At 74.9% G+C, this 16,793-nt stretch overlaps 1 protein-coding gene across 1 annotated transcript; it reads right to left on the minus strand.

Moving 5' to 3' along the window:
- Positions 1 to 5,063: 5,063 nt before the first annotated feature.
- On the minus strand, positions 5,064 to 15,435 carry ELAC2 (elaC ribonuclease Z 2). Its single transcript, XM_029057038.2, has 24 exons — positions 15,275 to 15,435; positions 13,784 to 13,834; positions 13,626 to 13,696; positions 13,092 to 13,156; positions 12,679 to 12,736; positions 11,989 to 12,057; positions 11,437 to 11,589; positions 10,577 to 10,635; positions 10,318 to 10,376; positions 10,136 to 10,208; positions 9,416 to 9,528; positions 8,806 to 8,904; positions 8,349 to 8,487; positions 8,171 to 8,256; positions 7,939 to 8,051; positions 7,714 to 7,810; positions 7,439 to 7,577; positions 7,267 to 7,305; positions 7,013 to 7,122; positions 6,785 to 6,884; positions 6,575 to 6,695; positions 6,396 to 6,474; positions 5,894 to 6,038; positions 5,064 to 5,370 (listed from the first exon to the last, which is right to left on the minus strand). Exons 1-24 carry the CDS (start codon positions 15,433 to 15,435, stop codon positions 5,137 to 5,139), a joined length of 2,433 nt encoding a protein of 810 aa, XP_028912871.2. The 3' UTR covers positions 5,064 to 5,136.
- Between the last annotated feature and the right edge of the window lie 1,358 nt (positions 15,436 to 16,793).

The following is a 16,793-nucleotide window of genomic DNA, read 5'->3' on the forward strand; positions in this document are numbered from 1 at the left end:
GTACCATAGAAAAATGTATAAAAACTATCAAGAAGCTAACGTGCAGGGATATTGCCTTATTTGTCCGTAAAATGGAGCTCAAGTAACATAACCGCTTCTCAGAGCTTTGAAATATTTTATCCTATATCCCGGTTTGACTCTTCCTCCGCTATTTAAGATATTCTACATGGAACCCCAGTGTTTATGTCATAGTTCTAGCCTTTGCCTGCGGGTCGGTTGTAATAAATCTAGGATGTGACGGTGACCGTGCTGTTTTCGTTTCCTAAGGGCCGGGGGACCGGGGGGAACGCGTCCACGCTGTGGACGTCCCCCCTTCGGCCCGCTGCGGACCAGCGTCGACGATCCCACTCTGTACTGTGCACCGCGTGACTCACGGACTCGTTCTAAAATGAAACGGAAACCGCGAGGGGGGCCGGATCGCGGCGGGGGGGTTCCTCCGCGACCCGGAGCCGGCCCTCCTCGGGGGTGGACGGGACGGCCTCTCGGGGCCCTCGCGGCACCCGCGGTCTCGGGGCCGGGGAGGGAATCCGGGCGGGCGGAGGGGGCGGGGGGGAAGGGCCGGAAATCTCGGGGGTTGTGGCGCTCACGGGCCGGGGAGAACCTCGACCGACTCACGTGGACTCGCTTCTCTCTCGCTCCAACGCGCTAGGCGTTTCGGAGGGTAGAGGGCAAGAGGCGGCGCGTGTGTCCCGCGCCCGCAGAGACGCCGAAATACGTGACCCAGATCATCTCGGCTGTACAAGGGGAGCTCTGCCCAGAGGCAGAACTGGGCCACGATGAAGAGTTGGGGGGCCCGGTGGGCTGGATAACGCGGGCGTGAAAACACGTCCCCGGTCACGGAGGACCCAGGGAGGAGGGAGTTGGAGTGACGTTCTGGTTCCAACACGCTTTCTTTCCCCCGAGGACGCTCTCAGATCCTCTCGGGGCGGCACCCGGAGGGTCTCCGGTCCCCTATCGGTCTCGGCCGCGGGAGGGAACGGTCGAGCTGAGCCGAGCCAGCGAGAGGGGGGCCGCGGGCCGCGACCCGAAACTCACCGTGCTGGGCGGCGGCGGCCCGGGAGAGAGCCGAGGGCGGACACTGGACCGCGCGGAAGGAGGCCGCGGTCAACGGCTTCCGGATCTTTACGGAGAAGACTCTCCGGAACCGCCACCGGGACGGCTGCGGGGGGGGCGGGGCGTCCCGGGGGAGACGCGTCCACCGGGTCGCTGTGGGTCGGAGGCAGCTCGACGCCGTTAGGAGCGTTTTGTCCCAGCGCCACGTTCGATTTATCTTTAGATGGCATCGTTTCCGCCTTTCTCCTACTATTCCGTTCCTAACGCGCTGCCCCCCCCCCCCCCCCCCCCGCCGCTACCGCGGCGCCCGGTACCGTGTCTTGCGCCTCGATAAACACCGTCGCTCTCACCGGTGACACCCGGTTGGCGGAGCCAGTGACTTGGTTCGGAGAGGGCGACTCCATCCGCGTCTCTCTGGGAGGGGGGGCGGCGTCAAAGCGCGGATTTTCGTTCCCTCCTCTTACCCCCGTCTCCCCGCCAGGTCGACTCATTCGCGCTCTCGCTGGGTCCGAGCCCGGGGGCTTGGGGACGGGATGGGGTCGGCCGGAGGGGCCGATTCCCAGAGGTGTCCGGGCCCGATTCCAGCCGAGGGCTGGGGATTCCGGTGGCGACGGTGGTTCCGGGGAACGTGGGCCGGACCCGCCTTCCCCGGGAGGCGGCGGACCGAGCCGTGAGCTCTAAGCGGGGCGGTGCCTATGCCCGAAACTGGAGTCAGGCAGGAATGTGGGAGAGGGAGGGCCACCGACCCTTCTCTCTCCTTCTTCATTCTCCCGCTCCTCCTCCTCCCCCTCCTTCCTCCGGTTTTCTCCTTGACGCCCTCCGATCCGGCGTCCGTCCCCTTCGCCGAGACCTCCCTCTCAAAGGTGACCGGTGACCTCCCTGCCGAATCCAACGGCCTCCACTCCATTCCAATCCCCCCCGACCCCTCGGCCGTCGTCGCCGTCGACCGTCCCCTCCTCCGGGAGACGTTCTCCCGCCTCGGCTTCGCCGACGCCGTCCTCTCCCCGGCTCTCCTCACCTCTCCGTCCGCTCATTCTCCGTCTCTCTCTCGCGGGCTCCTCCTGCCCGAGGTTCCGTCCCGGGTCCCCTCCTAGTCTCCATCCACACCCACTCTCTCGAACTCATTCTCTCCCACGGCTTCGAACGCCCACCTCCGTGCGGGCGAAACCCGAATCCGCGTCTCCTGGCTTTTCCCCCTGCCTTCGGGACATCCCGTCTTGGATCTCCTCCCGTTAGACGGATGCAAAGCAGAACTCCTCGTCTTCCGTCCCGAGCCCCGTCTTCCCCGTCACCGTGGACGCCTCACGGGCCCGTGTCCCCGTCGCCCCTCTCTCGTTCGGATTCAGGCCGTCGCTAAACCCCGCGGGTTCCACCTTCGCGACGTGGCTAAAATCCACCCTCCCCTCAACTCCGATCCTACCGCAATAGCCGCTTTTCCTACCCCACCTCGATTACTCTATCGGCCTCCTCGCTGACCTCCCGTCTCTCCCCGCTCCCGTCCGCGCTTCGCTCTGCTGCCCGGATCGTCTTTCCACAAAAACTTGCGTTTCTCCAGATGTCTCTCCCCTCAAGAACCTCCGGTAGTCGCCCGTCCTCCTCCGCGTCAGACGTCGCCTCGCCCTACGACATCCCGGCCCGCGCGCTCTGCTCCCCCGACGCCAATCTTCTCACTGGGTCTCGTCCGTCTCGCCGCCGACCCCCCGCCGCCCGCGTCCGGCCTGGAAATCCCTCCCTCCTCAAATCCGACGGTGACTCTCCCCACCCTCAAAGTCTTACTGAAGGCCCGTCCGCCCACCCTGACCGACGCTTTCCTTTTCCCCTACTCCCCACGTCACGCCGACTCACTCCCTTTATTCATCCCCGTGGCCCTTGGGCTCCTCTCTCCGATTCATTTGTTCGGATCACCCGTCCGCCTGTTGTTATACCGTTCCCTCCCGAGCGCTCAGTGCGGTGCTCTGCACGTAGAAAGCGCTCAATGAGGACAACAGAACGAGTCCCCGTTTCACAGATGAGGACCGAGGCCCAGGGAAGTGAAACGGCTTGCCCAGGGTCACCCAGCGGCGAAGCGAGTTAGGACCCGAGTCCTCCTTCCTCCGGGGCCCCTGCTCTATCCACTAGGCCGCCCTGCTTCTCATTCCCAAGTCTCCCCCTCCCAGGCCCGATCTCTCTCCCTCTCCGCGATCTCGCATCCCCTCCCGCGTTCAGGACGTCTCCGCGCGGCCGTCCCACCGACGGCGCCGACCCGTGTCCGAAACGGAACCCCCCGTCTTCCCACCCAAACCCCGTCCTCCTCCCGACTTTCCCATCTCCGTAGCCGCCGCCGCCCGATCTCATCGCCGGGGCGTCGTCCGCGACACGTTCGGTCCCCGAATCCCGTCGATCCTACCGCCCCGCCCCGTGCCGTCGCGTCGCCTCCGACCCGCAGCGACCCCGCGGACGCGCCTCACGCCCCGCGCCTCCAGCCGCCGTCGGTCCGGTAGCGGATCCGCCGGGTCCTACCGTCGCCTCGCCGGAATCCGCCCTCTCCTCTCTAGACGAGCGCCCTGATGGCATCCGTGAAGCGCCGGGCGCCGTACTGAGCGCCGGGGCGGGTACAAGCAAATGGGGTTGGACACGGTCCCCGTCCCGTATGGGGCCCCCGGTCTCGGTCCCCATTTTACAGATGAGACGGCCGAGGCCCGGGGAAGTGAAGTGACCTCCCCGAAGGCACACGGCAGACGGACGGCAGAGCCGGGGATTGGAACCCGGGACCTTCCGGTTCCCGGGCCCTACCCATCACTCCACGCTGCTTCCCCACATCCGCCTCATTCTCCTCGCCCCATCTCCCCGCCTTCAGCCTCCATTTCAGACTTCCGCCGGGATTCCTTTCCTGAAAGATCGTTCCGCACACCTCTCCCTACTCCTCAAAGGCCCACCCCCTCCACAGAGGTTGCCCATCCCCCTCTGCATCGAGCAGACACTCCTGACCATTCGGTGCTATCTACCGAGCGCTTGGCCTCCCAACGGGACAGAGTCAGCGGACGCGGCCCCCGCCCGCGACGACCGCCGGCTTCAGGGCGTCGCGCGTCCTCACCGGCCCCGGGCCGGGAGGCCCGAGCCCAGGGGTCGGTCTCTCGCCCTGCTCGCTGCGGGACCCCGGGACAGTCACCTAACCTCTCTGTGCCTCGGTTTCCCACCCGCACAAAGGGGCCACGACCCTTCTCCCACCCTTTCAGACAGATATCGCCAATACCATTTCTTCAAATGGACGTGGTCAGGCGTCCACTACGCGCCGGGCGCCGTACTAAGCGCTGGGTAGATACAAGGTAGTCAGGCTGGACTCACTCCCCGTCCCAGAGGGGGCTCACGGTCTCAATCCCCGTTTTCGCTTCTAGAGAGACGACGCGCCCGTGGTGACCCGGCAGACGGGCGGCGGAGCCGCGATTAGAACCCGGGTCCTCCCGACTCGCGGGCCCGTCCTCTCCCCGCCGTCAGGAGGCGCTCGGCAAACACTGTCAGTTATCACCACCACCGGCCTCGCGCGGGACCGGGACCGTGTCCCGTCCGATGATCCGCCCCCGGCTCGATAAAACCCACGGCCGCCGTTCTCCGACGACACGAGATGAAGGGGGGGAGCCGGGAGGCGGGCCCTCGGTTGGGAGCCCGGTCTTCCCGCTTGCCCCTTGGCGGGGTCCACCCCCTCGACCGACGCCGGGACGGCCGCTGAGATCGGCCCGGCCCGCCCCCCGTCGAAGCCGGGCCTCCCCCCTCCCCGAGGACGAGTCGCCAGCTGGACGGTGGGCGTTTATTCGGCACCGGGGCCCCCGGGGCCGGCCTTCCTCCCCCCCCCCGCCCTCCGGCGGCCCGGTCCCACCCGCCCCGGTCCCCGGCGCCGCCCGCCGCGTGGATCCCGGCGGCTGCCGGGCGCGGCGGCCCTCCCACGCCGCGGGGCGGGGCCTTCGGGGTCCCGAGCCCCGCCCCCGGCGTCCCCGGGGCCGGCCGTCGGACCCTCCCGGCGCCGGCCGGCCCGGGTCGGGCCGCCGGGTCCGCCCCGCGCCGCGGGTCCTCCGGGCTTCCGGAAGACCGCGGCGGGCCCGGGGGGGATCATTTCGCTTTCGGCTTCTTGCCCCGGGGCTCCCCGGCCTCCTCCCGCCGGCCACGCTTCTCCCGGGGGCCGGGCCCGGGGCTCCCGGCCCGCTCCAGGGCCAGCACGGCCTCCTTCATCTGCCTCAGCTCCCTCTTCTCCCGCCGTTCCTCCATCTCTTCGAGCTCTCCCGCGAACAGGGCCTTCAGCGAGGGCACCAACCGGGGAACTACCGCGAAGTCCCCGAAGCAGACCTGGTTCGGGGGGGAAGGGGGACGGAAGCGGGGGCGTCGTCGTGACCGTCGGGCGTCCCGGCCCGGCGGGGATCCCCCGGAGGCCGGAGACCAGGCCGGGACGGCCTCGCCGCCGGAGACCCCGGCCGCGGAGGGGAGGGGCCTTCCCCTCCAACCGCCGCCCGCCCGGCCCGGCCCCACGGGGTGGCGTCTCGGGGAGAGACCGGGTCACCCTGACGGCCCGCGCGGGCCCCGCCCCCTCCCGCCGCCCCTCCCGGGCGCCGCCCCCGGCCCGGGGGGGAACCGTCGCGGATCCCCCCGGGATGCCGACGCGGGGGGCTTTCCCAACTCCGAGGGGCGAGGGAGAGGAGGAGACGGGAAGACGGGGCCGGGGAGAGGAAGAGGCCGAGGATCCCGGAGGTCCCCCCGCCCCCGGAACCGCACCCGGTGAGCACTCGGCAGACGCCGCCGATGGGGTAGGGGGGAGGGTGGAAGGGAAAGGGAGGAGGCGAGGCCCCCCCCCCCCGCCCCGCCGAGCCCGTACCTTCATGTGGTCGAAGGCGACCCCCACCTTCTCGCTGAACTCGGGGCCGAAGAGGGGGATCTTGGCGTACCTCTGGCTGAAGTGGTTGAGCATGATGAAGTCCGCCTCCATCTGCAGTCCGGTCCCGATGGCCTGGGAGGTGGTGCTGGAGCCGGACGGCCCGGGGGTCAGCGCCCCCGCGGGTTTCGGGGGGCGACCCCGCGGCTCCGACCCCGAGGGCTGTCGGGGTCTCGGGCCGCGGGGCGATCCCCCGGCCCGGGACCGCCTCCGATCCCTTCCCTCTGCCCCCGCCCCCTCTGCCGGCTCCGGGCTCAGCCGCGATATGCGATATCTCCCGGCGAAATGACCCCCCCCGCCCCCCGCCCCCCGATAACTTGGCCTCCCAGGAAGTCTCCCGGGGCGGAGAAGGGGCCGGGTGAGATCGGGCGCCCGTCTGCCCGCCCCACCCCGGCCGCGCGTACGCCCCCGGGAACGGGGCCCCCCATCCCCCCGCCGCGCCCACCTGTGCCTCTTCTCCGCCGCCTCCGCCTCCAGGCCGTCCTCCAGAGTGGCCTCGTGGATGAGCAGGGTGGCTCCCCGGCCTGAGGAGACGCACGGAGGGCGGGCCCGGAATCAACGGCGGGCGGGCGGGCGGGGCGCTCCGCCGGCCCCCCCGCGCCCCCGGGCGCCCCGGATCCTCACCCATTTGGACCAGAGCGTCGCAGGGCATGGTGTCGCCCGAGTAGACGATCTTCCAGCCCGACCGGTGGACCAGGGCGCAGGCGTAGGCGTCCCAGCAGTGGCGGACCCAGCAGGTCTGGAACTGAGGCGGGAGGCGGGGGTCGGGACGGCCCCGCCGCCCCCTCCCCCCGGCCCTCCCCGCCCCCCCGGCGGGGGCCCGCCGCTCCTCACCTGCTCCAGCTCGTACCGCTCCAGCAGGGAGGCCACCAGCCGCTTGCCCGCCGGAGAGGGCGCCTCGACGCCCGCCCGGAGCCACTTGGCGGGAATCACCCTGGGAAGGGAGGCGCGTGGGTCCGGGGGCCGCCCCGCCCGACGCCGGCACGGCCGCGACGCCCGGTCCGACCCTTCCCCGCGGCGGCGGCGGAGGAGCCGGCCGGAGGGGCCCGCCCCGACGCTCACCTGACGTCGCCCGGGATCTCCTGGCACCGGTCGTGGTAACGCCGTAACCACGCCACGACCTGGGTCGGGGCGATCAGGAACGGGGGGTCCGGCCTGCGCCCCAGCGACTCCTGCAAGCGCACGCCCGGGGCTGGGGGGACGGCGGGCCGGACGAGGCCCGGGCCGGGAGACGGGGGGGCGTCCGGGGGTCCCCCGCCGCCCCGCACGAGCCCCGGGGGGGGGGGGGGGGGGCCGCCGCGGCGGCCGCTACTTACGAAAGCCCGGTCCCTCTGCAGCAGGACGCTGAGCAGGCCCTGGAGAGCGACGCGTGCCGATCAACGGCGGGGGCGAGCGGGGCGCCGGCCCGCCGCCCGCCGCCCGCCGCGAGCCCAACGTGCCGCGGACCACGGGGCGGACGCCCCACGGACGGGGGAGGGGGCCCCTCACCGTGTGGTGGTCGGCGTGGATGTGGGACACGAACACGGCCGAGATGCCGCGCAGCACCCGGTCCACCCGGTCCCCGTAGTGACGGCAGAGCTGGCCGAAGGTGCCCTCCCCGCAGTCCAGGAGCAGGGACTCGCCGGGGCTGCGGGGGCCGGGAGGGGAAGAGGGGTCAGACCGAGGCGGGAGACGGGCTCCCGTCCCGTCTCCCCGGGCGGGGGCGGGCGGTCCGATCCCCGGCTCGCCGGCCCGGCCCCGACCGGGGTCCCCCCTCCGCCTACCTCAGGTTCACGAGGGTGGAGCTGACGTTGCGGATCTTCATGGGGACGGCAGAGCCCGTGCCCAGGAAGACGACCTCCGGATACCGGGCTCCCTCGCCTAGGAGAGCGGGCGTGAGGGAGGCCGCCCGACGGCCCCGGGGAACGCCGGCGGGGGGTTGGAGACGAGGAGCCCCCGGGGGATTCGCGGCCGCCCCGGCCGGCCCTCCGAGCCCGCCGCCCGCTCACCCGCGGCGGTCTTCTCCGCGTTCTCCCGGCACTCTTTCGCCCTCCGTTCGAAGTCGGGCAGCCGAAGCGCTTCCGCCACGAACTCGTCGGGGTCGCATGCGAGGCAGGCGTCCCTAGAGGAGCGGGATCTCCAGCGGCCGGGCCGGGGGCCCCCGCCGCCTCCCCGGCCGCGCCCGGCCCCGCGGGGCCCCGCCGAGAGAGCCGCCCCCGACCCCCGGCCCGGCTCGCCCACCTCTGCCACTCCGGCTTGGGCCTCAGCTGGTACTTCAGGAGACACTCGGCGCGGACCACGGGCACCCTGAGCGGCGGGAGGGCTTCCTGAAGGGGAGACAGACTCGCCGGGCTCGGGGGACGGGACGGCGGAAGGGACGTCGCGACCGGGGGCTCGGTCCCGAGGGGCCCGGCCCTACCTGCCCGGGGCAGCGGGCCAGCAGGGGGAAGATGTCCGGGTGGATGAGGTTGAGCTGGGTCTGGATCTTGTGGCTTCGGAGGTTGTGGACCGAAGGGCAGTTCTCGTTCAGCACCAGGTGCTGCGTGTCGGGGCCGAACCTACGAGAGGCGACCGACGTCGGGGCCGGGGGGGCGGGGAGGGCCCCGCGGCGTCCCGACCGCCCCGCCCCCCCCCGGGCGGCGGGAGCGTTTCCGGGCCGGTGCCCGGCGTGAGACCGACCCGGGGGACGGCCGACGGCGAGGGAGGGGCCGGACCGCCAACGCTAAGCGGACCGGGCCGCCCCCCCGACCGGCCGTCGCTCGCGTGGGGCCGCCTCGGCTCCGACCCCGGGCGCCGTCCGCCGGGACGCCCCCGCCCCGCCCCGCCCCGCCGGGGGCCTCGGCGGCCGGCCGCCGCCCCCGCGCCCGGCCCCGCACCTCTCCATCCACCGCTGGTAACGGCCGTCTTGCAGGACGCCCTCCGGCGCCAGGTGAACCACCAGGGCCACGTGGGCCTCGGCCTTCCCCTCCTGGTACCTGAGGGGGCGGGGGGGGGGCTTTCAGCCGGAAAGCCGCGGGGCCCGGCGGCTCCCGGCCCGCAGATGGCCGGCGCCGCCCGGGCGGCTTCGGGTTACCCGCTCCCCGCCCGGACTCCGACCCCGGAGGCCCGCCGGCGCCCCCGCGTCCGAACCGGAGAGGGCCGCCGCCTCTCCCCGTCCCCCGGGCCGGGGTAAGGCCGCCCTCCGATCCGGGCCGGGGCCGGACCCGATTCCGAGCCGGCGGGGTCCCCGGGCCGGACCCCGCCTCGCGGGCGGCCGGGGGAGGGACGGGGGGGGGGGTCGCCCCGGACCCCGCCCTGACCCGGGGGGGAGGGTGTCGACGAGGTCCGGGGGAAGGGAGGAGACCTCCCTTCTAGCCCGCCTCCGTCGGCCGCCCCGCTCCCGGGCCCCGCCGGACGGCGGGGGCCGCGGTCCGACGCCGCGACGGACGCCGCTCTCCTCAGGAGCCGCCCGGCCCGGGGCCCCCGCCGCCCCGGCCCCCCGCCCACCTCTTGAAACTGTCGTTCTCACAGATGGGCTCCACGAAGCCTTCGTGCGGACACTCCACCACGACGAAAGCCGAGCCGGGATCGGCGGGGGTGCACACCTCCTCGGCCAGGATCTGCGGGACGCGACGTCCGCTCCGGATGGGCTCCGGGGCGGCCGAGGAGCCGGGCCGAGGCGCCGGGGTCTCCGGGGCGCCGGCCCGGGACCCCAACTCCCCCGGCCGGGCCGGTCCGGAGCCCGCCGTCGGGGGCCGTCGCTGCCGTGCTCCCGGGGTCCGGGAGCCCCGGGGAGCCCCGCGCCCTAAACCCACGTCGGGCCCCACCCTGGGGACCCCACTCCTCAGACCGCCTTCTCCCCCGACCCCCCGACGCCGACCCCGGAGGCCGAGAGGATCGGCGGCGCCGGGCATCGGCCGCCGTTCGGGCCGCCTCCCGGGCCAACGGGGAGGCGGGCAGGGGGAAAACCCCGCCGCGGGGGAGTTCGGGTGGCCGATTCCCCGGGCGACGGGGGCTTCCGGGGAGGTCGGATCCGACGGCCCCCTTCCGGGGCACCGGCGGGCGGCGTCCCCGGGTCGCGGCCCGGCGGAGAAACGCGGGCAACCGGGCCCGAGGCCCGGGCGGGACCGGGGGCTCGCGGCATCCGGGTCCCGAGCGGGAACTCCTTCCCGGCCACCCCGCCACCCTCCGCCCGGGAGACGCGCCCATCGGGAGACCCACGCTCACCTCTCGCCCTTCGTAGGTGACGTTTCTCCCATCTTTGACGGCGGCGATGATGGGGGCGATAGCCGAGGTGCCCCTGGAAGGGACGGCGAGGCCAGGTCCGGAACGGGACCCCGGGCCGGAGACGGGTCGCCTCCCCCCGCCGCCGCCGCGGGAGCCCTCCCCCTGCCCCCCCTCGCACTCACACGGGAAGGCCCAGGTCCCTGGCTTTGAGCACCAGGAAGTTTCCCTTCTTTCGGTGGAGCTGCCGGGGAGAAGGGTGGCGGTCGGCGGCGGAAGGCCCCGCGCCCGCCCGCGCGGCCGGCCCCTCCCCGGTCCGGCGACGGGGCTGCCTTCGGCCGGGCTCCGCTTCCCCGCGCCCCCGCCCGCCCGCCGGGGAGAGGGCCCCGCGTCCCCGAGCCCCAGAGGGAAGACGCGGCCCCCCCCTCTCCGGCCGCCCGTTACCTTGCAGATGAAGGCCACCACCAGAGACGGGTCCCGGCCCGCCGACGCCCGGCTGCCGTCTGAAAGCCGGAACGTCCACACGTCCGACGGGCGCCGTCGCTCGACGGGCCTCGTCCCCTCCCGCCCCCGGGCCGAGACCGAGCCGGGAGGCTCCTCCGACGCCCAGCCGCACCCGGAGGTTGGAAGATCCGGTTCCCCGCGGGGGCGGCTTCCCCGCCGGCCCGACCCGAGCGGTACCCGTCGCCGCCGTGGGCCCCGCTCCGGCCGCCGCTCCGGAGGACGAGGCCGCGCGAGAAGCGGGGGGAGTCTGGGCCTCGGACTCGGGGGGTCTGGGTTCCGATCCCGAGTCCGCCCCTCGCCCGCGGCGAGACCCCGAGCGGGTCACTCCGCCTCTCCGGGCCTCAACTACGAAAGCCGCCCTCCGCCCAGCTGAGACCGCGAGCCGGCCCCGTGCGGGGCAGGGACCGGGTCCGATCCGGACACCCCGGAGCTACGTCGGAGTTCGGCACGGCGCCCGACACGGAACGGGAGCTGAGTGAATACCACGACGACCGGTATTTCGGCTCACCCTCCCCTCGCGGGCGTGACTCGAAGATAAAAACCCAGAAGAGGACGCGACTACACACTGTAAGCCCGTCAACGGGCAAGGACCGTCTCTATCCGCCGCCGACCCGGACGTTCCGGGCGCTCGGTACGGTGGCTCCGCGCTCAGTAAATACTATCGAACGCGTACGCACGACTCGTAGGTCTTGCAATCTTCCGGCTCGGAAGGCCAGCCGCGACTTTGGTTTGGGGTGCCGGGGGGGGTGGGGGGGGGGTGCGCGGTGCACGGGGGGGGCCGCTCCGCGCTCCGGCCCTACCTGGGACGTCCGGAGAGGAAGCTCGCCGGTCCTCTGGAGACCGCCGCCCACCCTCGCACGACTCCACGTCGGCGCGGCCGTCGGGGTCGCGCTCGCCGAGGGGCCCCTCGGGGCTCGCGGGCGGCCGGGGCAGCTCGCCGGAGCCCTGCCGGCCTGGGGCGGGGCGGGTGACGCAATGAGGCGCGGCGGGAGGAGCCCGGCGCCCCCCGGGGCCGACGGCCTCTCCCGCCGGAACGCCCCCGCGGCCGTGGGACTCCCCGCACCCGTCCGTCGGCCTCCTCGGGGCCCCCGGGGATCCGATTCTCACCGGCGACGGCTTACCGGCGTGGGGGGGGGGGGGGGAAGGCCCAGCCCCCTCCCCGGCCCTCGGACCCCCTCCCGTCAGGGCCACCCGGAGCTCTCCTCCAGCCCGCCTCGGCCCTTCCCGACCGCTCGAGGTCGCGGGACGGGGTCGGCTCCCCGGCCGCCTCGGGTCACGGCCAGCGGGACGGGTCACTCGGGTCCCGGGGGAAGCGGGGCGGAGGTCCGGCCCGGGAGCCCGGACGTACTCACTCTGAATGGGCACCTGAAATACGGTCATGGTGTCGTCCCGGTACTCCGGCGCGGAGGGGGGCCGCACGGCTGGGGAACAGGGAGAACGTGGAGCCGCGAGGGGGGCCGCCGGGCCCGCCGCCGAGCGTCGGGAAGCCCCCGGGGACCTTCGGAGGACCCCGCGGGAAAGGCCACCTGGGGCCCTCGAACGTTCCCGCCCGGAGGACTAGGGTCGGAGCGACACGCGTCGTTCGGACCTCCCGCCGCCCTCCCGCGGGACGGGCGGGGTCGGCCCGGGAGGCGGGAGAACCGGGATCCGGGCGCGGCCCCGCCGCTCGCCCGCCGAGTCACCGAGCGGCCTAACGTCTCCGTGCCTCGGTCTCCTTCGGCGTTCGACAGGGGTGAGATGCGCGCGTCCCCCCCCGCCCCGGACCGCGAATCCCGCGTGGGCCGGTCTGACTTTACCATCCTACGTCTCCGCCGGCGCTCGGCACCCCGGTACGTAACATCGACACCGTAACACGGCGGCGGCGGAGACCGTCGCGGGGGAGTCCGGAACCGGTCGCCCCCGGGCCCGGAGTGCGCCCGGAGACCCCTTCCCGCTTCTCCCGGCGCCGCGAACCCCTCCCGACCCAGCCTCCGCGCCAGGACGGGGGGACCCCGCGGGGCCCGGGACGAGATGGACGACCGGAAGGCCGCCGCGCAACCCACCCAGATCTATTCCCTTCAAGGGCCCGGAAAATATCTTGACGACGTCCAAGTAGTCTTCCTGGAAGAGAAAAAGAGAAGGCCGTCGACGGGGGGCGGTGGCGGGGGGAGAGAAGGCCCCCGGCGTTTACGGTAAAAAGGGAGAGGCTCGGGTTCGCCGAGAGCCTCGTCGCGACCGCTCCCGGCTCGCCGTCGATCCGCGGCCGCCTCTCGCTCCCCGCCCGCCCCCCCCCCCCCCCGATCTCGGGGTCGCCCGCCTCCGCGACACCGGCTCCCCGTCCCGCCGGACCCCGAGGCTCGGCCGTCTCAGCCCCGAGCCGTCCCGGAGGCGGGCGCGCGCGGGGCGGCCCGGGGTTCGGGCGGGCGCACGGAGCCCGGGGGGCGAGGTTCGGTCGGTCTCTCGCCCGGGGACTCACCAGCTGCGGAGGGCCAGAGAGCACGCATCTGACGAGCCCCGTCTCCTGCAGGGTAAGGAGCATGCCTGCCGGAGGGACACAGAGACCGGCGCCGACTTCACCCCCCCGGGCGCGCCTCCGTCCGGGCGGATCCCGCCGTCTCCCCCCGACGGGCGGCGGGTCGCCCGCCCGGGGCCTCTCCGGACGCCCCCGCCGCAGTTCGGTCGGCGCCGACGGACGGGATCCCCGTCCTTAAGGAATCTCCGGCCCGGCGAGGCGCTCCGGCCTAGCCGCGCGGAGGGCCGTACCGGACGCCCCGGGAGGGTCCGGCGGGACGGCGAAGAGACCCGGCCCCCGCCCGCCGCGGGCTTCCGGTCGGAGGGGGAGCGAGCCGAGAAGGGGGTCGAGAAGGACCGGGCCGCCCGGTCGACTCCGGGAGGGCGGGCCCGCCGACGCGGTCACGTTGTCCCCCCCCCCGAGGGCTGAATCCAGCGCTCCGCGCCCTCCCACCCGGCCCTTCCCGCCGCCCCCCCCCCCCCGGGGCGATCCACTCACCCGACAGGCCCCCGACGTTCGACCAGTGCATTCGGGTGAGGAAGATGTTGTCTAGGCGGGCCACCCTCAGCCTGGGAGGGGCGAGGCGGTCACCGGGCCGGCAGCGGCCCGCCCCCGCCCCCTCCCCGCCGCCCCCTCCGGCCGCGGGGGCCGCTCACTTGTGTTCCTGCATGAGCCTCTGCACGCCCTCCCCGCAGTTGAAGAGATACCTGCGGAAAGAGCGGCGCTGGGGACCCGGGCCGAGGGGCCCGGGCCCCCCACACGAGGCTCACGGTCTTCCTCCCCGTCTTACAGACGAGGGAACCGAGGCAGAGAGAAGCGAAGCGACCCGCCCACGGTCACGCAGCTGACGGGCGGCGGGGCCTGGATTCGAACCCGCGACCCCCGACTCCCAATCCCGCGCTCTTTCCGCCGAGCCACGCCGCTCCTCCTCATCAGAGGCGATGACGGGGGCCATCAGAACGGTATCTCCCGAGCGCCCGTTCCCGGCGCCGGGGAAGACGCGGGGCGATCGGGCCGTCCCACGGGAGGCTCGCGGTCGACCCCCGTTTTACGGACGAGGTCGCCGAGGCGCGGAGAAGCGAAGCGACCCGCCCACGGTCACCCGGCCGACGGGCGGCGGGGCCGGGATTCGAACCCACGGCCTCCGACTCCCAAGCCCACGGCCTTCCCGCCGAGCCACGCCGCGCGCCGAACACCGCCCCGAGCGCCGGGGGGGACGACGACCCGAGGCCATCGGGTCGTCCCGCGGGAGGCTCACGGTCCTCGTCGCCGGTGGGTCGCGGGTCCCGGTCTCCGTTCCGCCGCGCCGGGTCGGCCGAGCGACCTCGGGCGAGCCGCCTCACGTCCCCGGGCCTCGGTTCCCTCGCCCGGGAAACGGGGGCCGGGGACCGCGGCCGACCCGTCCGGTGCCCCGCACGCGGCGGGCGCTCCGCGGACGGCGTCGGACGAACGGACCCGACCGGCTCGGATCTCCCCCGGCGCCCGGGGCGGCGTCCGACACGGAGCGGGCGCCCGAGGGACGGCGCGACGCTCGCGGCGGCCGGAGAGGCCGGGCCGGGCCGTCGGAGGTCGTGGGTTCCGACCCCGGCCCCGCCGCCCGTCAGCCGCGGGGCCTCGGGCGAGTCGCCCCGCTCCTCGGCGCCTCGGCGGCCTCGTCCGGAAAACGGGGACGGAGACCGCGGGCCCCACGCGGGCCGACCCGACGACGCGGCGTCTGCCCGGCGCTTGGAACGGGGCTCGGCACGGAGCGGGCGCCTAACGGCTACCGACGCCGTCGGCCTCGTCGTCGCCCCCCCTCCGGGCCCCGGTCCCCTCCCCCGGATGACGGGGACCGGGGGGCCCCACGGGGGACGACCCCACGTCCCCCCGGCGCTCGGGACGGGGCTGGGCGCGGAGCGAGCCCCAACACCCCCGTCGTCGCGAAGGGTCGTCGTCCTTCGACGACGACGGCGGCGCGGGTCCCGCCCGGCGCGGCGAGCCGGGCCCGGGAGTCGGAGGTCGCGGGTTCGAATCCCGGCTCCGCCGCTCGGCAGCCGCGTGACCGCGGGCGAGTCGCCTCGCTCCTCTGGGCCTCCGTGAGACGGGGGGGGGGGGGGGGAGGCCCGCACGGAGCGACCGCTCGACCCGCCGTTAGGAGACGTCGGTACCTGTTGTACTCGGAGAAGACGTAGAGCGCGGGGGCGGCGTCCCTGCCGCCGGCGGCCACCACCTGCGCGTAGACGGTGGCGGGGCCGGGCCGCCGGGAGGCCGGGTCCCCGTCCCGCCGCTCCCGGGCCCGGCCGCGTCGCCCGCCGGGGCCCCGAGCCATGGCCCGGCTCCCCGGCCTCGGCGCCGCCCGCAGCCCCCGGGCCGCCCACATCCGCCGGCCCCCGCCGGCCCCGCACGTGCGCCCGCCGCCGCGCCTCCGGGCCGCGCCACCGGGCCCCGCCGCCGCCGCCGCCGCCGGAACTCCCGCCCGCGCCCCCGCCACGTGACCGAGCCCCGCCCGCCGCCGCCCTCGCCACGTGAGCCGGCGCCGCGGGCCCGCCCCGCCCCCCGCCCCCCCGCGGGCCTCCCGGGCAGGCGCCGGAGCTGCCCCCTCTCCCGCCCCCTCCCCCCCCGCCCCGGGGCCGATGGCGGAGCCCGACCTCCTCGGAGGGGGAGCCCCGGAAGGGCGGGATGGGGTGGGCGGCCCGGGCCGGGGAGTCGGGGGTCGCGGGTTCGAATCCCGGCCCCCGCCGCCCGTCGGCCGGGCGACTCGCTTCGCCTCTGGCGGCCCCGTCGGCGAAACGGGGATCGGGGGGGTTGAAAACGGCGTGCGGGGCGGAGCGGCCCTCGATCTCAGTGACCCCGCTGTCGTCTCGTTCCGGGCGGGCCGGATGTCGCGTCCGCAGATTCCGGATGCCCGGGGGGACGGGAGACGGCCTCTGACCCGAGACGAGACGGACGGGGCCCGTCGCGGGAGGGGCCGCGCTCGTCCCGGTTCTTCGGCCATCGGCCCGGGTTCGAGCCCCCGCCGCCTCTTCGGTCCCGTCCCCTCCCCGGGCGCGCCGCCGCCGCCGCCGCCGCGCGGGGCCCGCGGTTCGGCCCCGTCCCCCGGACGGGGTGAGCGAGGCCCGGGGAGGCGGAGAGGCGGGGCGGCTCGCCCCGCCGAGCCGCGCTGGGGACGGAGGCCGCGGGCCCCGCGCGGGCCGACCCGGCGTCGCCCCCGGCGCCCGGTCGGAGGTGGCCCGTCGGCCGCGTGACCCTCGGGCGGGTCGCTTCGCTCCTCGGCGCCTCGGTGGCCTCGTCTGCAAAATGGGGATCGAGGCCGTGAGCCCCACGTGGGACCGCCCGATTCCCCCGCGCCCTACCCGCGGCCGCCCCGGCGCTTGGGACGGCGCCCGGCCCGCGGCGGGCGCCGGCGGCGGCGGCGGCGGCCGGCGCTTAACGGGGGCCGACGTCGTCGCCGTCGTCCGGCGGGGTCGGGCACGGCCCCCCGCCCCCCCGTCCCGCGGGGGGCCCCGGGGCTCGATCCCCGTCCGACGGGGGAGGCGGCCGAGGCCCGGAGGGGCGCGGCGACCGGCCCGGGGTCACGCGGCCGACGGGGGAGGCGGGATCAGAAGCGGCGCGGCTCGACGCGGGGGGGCTCGGGGGTCGCGGGTCCGGATCCCGGCTCCGCCGCTCGGCGGCCGGGCCGCTCGGGGC

Source organism: Ornithorhynchus anatinus, unplaced genomic scaffold, assembly GCF_004115215.2.
Source record: "Ornithorhynchus anatinus isolate Pmale09 unplaced genomic scaffold, mOrnAna1.pri.v4 scaffold_264_arrow_ctg1, whole genome shotgun sequence".
Taxonomy (NCBI): domain Eukaryota; kingdom Metazoa; phylum Chordata; class Mammalia; order Monotremata; family Ornithorhynchidae; genus Ornithorhynchus; species Ornithorhynchus anatinus.